Source organism: Rutilus rutilus (assembly GCF_951802725.1).
Source record: "Rutilus rutilus genome assembly, chromosome: 16".
NCBI lineage: Eukaryota > Metazoa > Chordata > Actinopteri > Cypriniformes > Leuciscidae > Rutilus > Rutilus rutilus.
In genome coordinates, this window is record NC_140224.1 from 20,139,092 (window position 1) to 20,145,037 (window position 5,946).

At 34.8% G+C, this 5,946-nt stretch overlaps 1 protein-coding gene across 1 annotated transcript; it reads left to right on the top strand.

Moving 5' to 3' along the window:
• Window positions 1-2,319: 2,319 nt before the first annotated feature.
• On the top strand, window positions 2,320-4,017 carry foxl3 (forkhead box L3; the record flags this gene model as incomplete). Its single annotated transcript, XM_084433479.1, has 3 exons — window positions 2,320-2,504; window positions 3,153-3,321; window positions 3,601-4,017. The coding sequence occupies exons 1-3, from the start codon at window positions 2,395-2,397 to the stop codon at window positions 4,015-4,017; spliced, it is 696 nt and encodes a 231-aa protein (XP_084289605.1). The 5' UTR covers window positions 2,320-2,394.
• Window positions 4,018-5,946: the final 1,929 nt, after the last annotated feature.

The window sequence follows — 5,946 nt, forward strand, 5'->3', positions numbered from 1 at the left end:
CAATTTAATACCTACAAAATCACCTTTAGAGCAAATGTTTGTTCTAATAACAATCAAATATAGAAATTTGTTGAAATAAGTCCAACTGATCAATCATCTCTAGATCAGCTACTGACCATAAATGACCAGTTAGAGGCCTATGTAAAAAATCGGTAATAATTAAAGGGATTAGACAATTAATGGGCTGTTAACATGACATGGTTATACATTAGCTAATGATGGTATTAATTAATGATCCATCTGAACAATTTTAAAAGCTGTCCAACTGTACCTGAAGCCCACTGTTCCACTTTAACATGATCAGTTAAATGGGACTTAAAATAGAGCTTCAGAAATCATTAGATATAGGTACATTAATGTAAGCACTGCAGATGTTAATAATGTTTTAAAGTATTTTATGAAGTGTTACTGAGCACAGGAATTTGTTTTATTATCTTGGAGATCAATGAGTTTGCTGTGTCTAAGAGGTTCCTATCTGTAAAGGTTGAAAACTCACACATGTCAAATAATATTAAAGAATATTAAGGAAACATCAAGGTATTCTTTCAAATACAAATACATTTTTATTCATAACAAGTATGACTTAATTATAGAATAAACTTTAAAAGGAGCTAAAAAGGAGCTGATAATGATATACAGTAATGCAATAAATACACTTACATAAATGTATTTCATGTAGATTTTGTAATTTGAAGTGTTAGTTCACCCAAAAATGTTGTCATTATTTACTAACCCTCAAGTTGTTTAATACCTGTATGAGTTTCTTTTTTCTGTTTGACACAAAATAAGATATTTTGAAAAATGTTTGTAATCAAACAGTTGACTGGAGCCATTGACCTCTATAGTAGGCTACACTATAGCCTATAACATTTATACTATGGGAGTCAATGGGTGTCGTCAACTGTCTGGATCAGTTTAAACATCCTTTAAAATATATTTTTGTGTGTTAGGAAATAGAAACTCCAACAGGTTTGGAACAACTTGAGGGTACGGAAGCCCTAAGAGGCCATGGATTATATAGCCTATTTATTTCTATGTTGTTTTCTCGTGATGACGACTTAAATTTCTCGTGATCTCGAGATAACTTGTTATTTACACGAGAAAACAAAATAGAAAAACATTATAATCCATGGCCTCTTAAGGCTTCCGTATGAGGGTGAGTAGTGATGACAAAATGTAAATGTTGGGGGGTGAACTATCCCTTTAAATAAGGATTTAAAAGCCTAAACATATGTTAAAAGTCTATTCTGACAGCTGCATGTCAGTGTATTCAGTGGCAAAAATCCAAAGGCATATGTAAATGAAATATATCGAATGTTATTATAGCCTACGCCTATAACATTTGATACAACAAACATTTTAAATATCTGGGGCAGTTTTGCCTCAAGCCCTGGCTAATGGCTGACCTGTCCCTGATGCACAGTGTTGTTGTGCTGGTGCAGTAATGGTCTTGTGGAGTGGTCTGGTCTGGTCTGGGGGGACAGGGACTGCAGTAATCAGAGCAGCCGCAGACGGTCCAGCAGAGGAAACGGCGTCATGGGAACGGCCCGGGATTCCGCAGGGAACGTTATCAGATCGCACTCTCTGTGCACTCAAGAGTCTGACAGGAAACGCCACATGAGCGCGAATATCTGTGTGATCATTACAACGCAAAACAACTGGACTTTACTCATTGACTGTTTAATTCTCACCTGCTAAAATATCAAATCACGGCCAACTTTTAACAAAGCGTAGACTAATAACAAAAGCAAAAAATAACGATTTTTGTCCGAGCGGTGTTCAAACATGGCAGCGAGATCGATCTCAGGCCACACACCGACATCTCGCGCCGCGGGCTGTTTGCTCGTGTTTCTCAGTCCTTCATACGCCACTTAAAGTTCTTTTGAACACACATCCCCTTTTTAGTCACGGAAACACAATTTATGGCTATTATGTCGCATTATAGATTGCATCTACAGAAGCCAAGAGTTAGTGCCGAGAGATATGTGATTCAAGGGGCCACAACTTTGTGAGAGGAACACAAACAACCTGAAAGAGTTAAGACTAAAGACACGAGATACATGTTTGTTAATGTTTCATTCGTCGTTCAATTATAGTTAAGAGGGTCAGACTATAAAAAGAAACACGACAAAACAAAACATCCAATCCAGAGTAGGACTGGACCACCCAGAATCAAAGAGTGAATGAGTGACTGGAGTTTGTTGATCACGCCCCGGGATCAGACGTTTACAGTAGTTCCAGTCATGTACGCCCATTACATGAGCATCTGAGCAGCAGCCGGTCACTTACACTACACACACACACACTTCTCATGAGAGCTGCTTCATTTATCTTGGCCAGCTAGAGCCTTTTTTATTATTATAAATTTCAAAGGCTTGCCACCCTGGACGTCTGATGATGTTTGACAGCTCGCAATATCCTTATAACTGTTTTAACTATGATGGAGAAGGATATCCCTCTTGTGCCACAGATGAAGAGAAGAAAGTGTGTCGTCCGGCTTACAGGTATTTCATTATTTATTATTATTATTAGTATTAATAATATTTTTTTTGCTATATGATATATAGAATAAAAGGTAGTAAAAAATATATATATTTGAGCACTTTTACAATCATTTTATGTTAAGTTAAATACATTGTTGTAAAAGTTGTTGATATTTTAAATTATTGTTTTGTCTTGCATTGTTTTATTATTTTATATTTCAAATTCTATTTCTTAATGTGGCGAATGGTGTTGAGCATTACAGAGGGTAATAATATTTATTATATATTTAGAAGATTTAATGAATGAAAGTTTATTATATTATATTATATTATTAATATGAAACATTTTAAAAGTTATAATGTATCAGCTATATACTATGTAAAATGAAAACAATATGTAGTAATTATAATTACAGTATTTTTTTATGAAATTATGACAATAAGTTTATGCTGTTGTCTAGATCAGTGAAGACTTGCAATAAAGCTTTTGCAATGTTAGCAAGATTAATAAGTGTTTCAGAACATTTAAAGCATATTATATTCTTAGTATATTTTGTATTGATTATTTGTGAATGATTACAAACGAGCATGCATCCCTTAAATTAGGGCATACAAGCCTCTTTAAAAGGACAAATCTTCGCTAACATGCGTTTTCTGTCTCTCTATTAGTTACATTGCACTAATAGCGATGGCTATACAGCAGAGCCCAGAGAACAAAGTTACCCTATCTGGAATCTACGAGTTCATCATGAAGAGATTTCCTTATTACAGATCCAACCAGAGGGCTTGGCAAAACTCAATTCGGCATAACCTCTCTCTAAACAGCTGCTTCATAAAGGTATGAGGATGGAGGCTGGATGTGTATGCTAAAATGTAAACGTAAAGTACCTAGATTTAAAAAAAAAAAAAGTGGATGAACAATTTTCATTATACAAATATAACCAGATTGTTTTGTTATGCTGTGCAACCAGGCTTGACTGGAAGTTCTGAAATCAACAAACGTTTTAAGAAAAAGTAAAGAAACCCCATAGTTATAATTGTAAGGGCATTATTACTAATGGTTTTCTTAACTTTAGGGGTTTGCTGTAACTGGCTGCTGATTATTTGTTTTCCTCAGGTGCCCCGTACGGAAGGTAACGAGAAAGGAAAAGGTAATTACTGGACGTTCGCCACGGGCTGCGAGTCCATGCTGGACCTCTTTGAAAATGGCAACTTCCGTCGCCGGCGCCGCAGACGCAACTTAAAAATGGGCCTGAAGGAGCCAGCCGAGACCTTTGTTGCCACGGACACTCATCAGGGCGTCGCAGTAAGATCCACAGAATCAGATTCGTTCTGCCCCGTGAACACCAGTCACAGACCGGCCCAAAACAACCCACCCCTCAGCAAACCTGAGCCTGAGATCAAATTCAGCATTGACTACATTCTGTCCACGCCGGACCCTCTGCCAGGGTTCAGAGCCCCTAACAGTATAGCTGGAGCTGTGATCCACCACCTGGAGCCACAACATCTCAATCTACACTTCTGGACCATGTAACCTAAACCATAGGAGGCAGAACAGATTCAGTAAATACCTGAAAAAGACAAATTAAGCTTCAATAGTGTGCAAAAAGTTCTTCCCATAATGCAAATTGGCTTGTCAATATAGGCACATGCAGTTTATTGTGTGCTAGTGCTCTCGTCAGTAAGTCTGCTGTCGCTCATGTTAGAAAAGCTGTTTAATAAGAATGAAAACTTATGAATATATAATTATTTAATGATTAATAATAGGACTTTGAGTATATATATATATATATACAGTATGCTCACTTTGAAAGGTCACTTCTAATATGGCCATGAATTTTTGAAAGCATAGACAGTTGATTTTGATTAAATCAATCAGTTAGACTGTTCATGTCAAACAAGTAACACAATTTGTTAACTTAAGTTAACATAAAATGGTTTAATAACATGGAAAATATTTCTAAAGCATTCATTAATCTCAGTTACTAATGCATTATTGGTTACACTTTATTTTAAGGTGTCCTTGTTACAGTGTAATTATACATTTAAGTATGAGTAATGTTACTTACTATGGGTTAGGATTTGGTTTAGAGTGTGTTGCATGTGATTATGCCTAATTTATAGTTACATAGTTACATACCAGGACACTAAAATAAAGTGTAGTAACACTATTTTACAGTCGTTACATGTACTTACTGTATCTCTAACCCTATATATATAGTTCATGTTGTTAATTAATATTACTCAGTACTTAAATGTATAATTATACTGTAACAAGGACACCTTAAAATAAAGTGTAACCTACAGTGTTACCGCATTACTAAAAACAAAAAAAACATTATTTAATGGACCTGAACAAGCACAGTTGTATTTTTATTAACTGACGTTAACAAAATGAATAAATGCTGTAACAAATGCATTGTTGAATAATGAATTAACTAACGTTAACTGATGCGACCTTACTGTAAAGTGTTAGCAATACATAACTCACAATTAGTGCAAATTGCAAATTACAAATATTAATTACTGAGGTGTGTTGGTGTTGAGGACAAAAGGGTTTGCCGTTAGTGAAGTGTTTGCAAACAAATGCGCTAACATGAGGTTAGTGTAATCAGCATTCCCTGCTCACTGCACAACTGCTGAACGACTCTATTGTTTACATATGTTGTTTATAATGTGTATCATTGGCCCTTGACAGTCTGTGATCCGTATCAATCACTGATAGACTGAGAATATGCTCCCCTGGGCAAAACCAGAGCCCTCCATATCTAAAGCCCTCCCCGGGGTGTTATTCTGCTTTTGATGTTTTATTTGGGAATCTCTGTTTATTTTAAAGCATCTTTAAACTTTGTACAAAGATGATATACGAAGGAGAGTTTTCAAAGGAAAAAAGTGAGATGTGCTGCACTATTCTCAGTCCTAATTGTTTGGCTGATTCAATATCACATAATAGTTTGGTTTGGTCATTCGTTTTTAGTTCAAATCAAACCTGCTTGTATATATATATATATATATATACACACAGTATATTATATACCATAGCATCTGCTAAATTCGTAGGTTTATAGGAGCAATGCTGAGATCTATGAAATATTGTTTAAATGCCAATATAAGGCAATAAAGCAGTAATTATTGAATATAAGGCCTCATTTCTTCCAGTGACCAACATTCATTATTCAAGATTTGAGAAAATATTCTATAGGGTATATGTTGTAACCTCCTAACAAACAGTTATTCTGACATAAAAAGAAAAAATTGTTAAATGTTATAATTAAGATTAAACAAAAACAGGTTATAAATAAATAACTCTACATCCCAGCCAGCTTTAATAATAGTGATTCCTTTCATGTCCTATATATATATTATATATATACACACATGTATTCTATTTTCAATATATATATATATATATATATATATATATATATATATATATATATATATATGAAGAGTTCAGATGCAA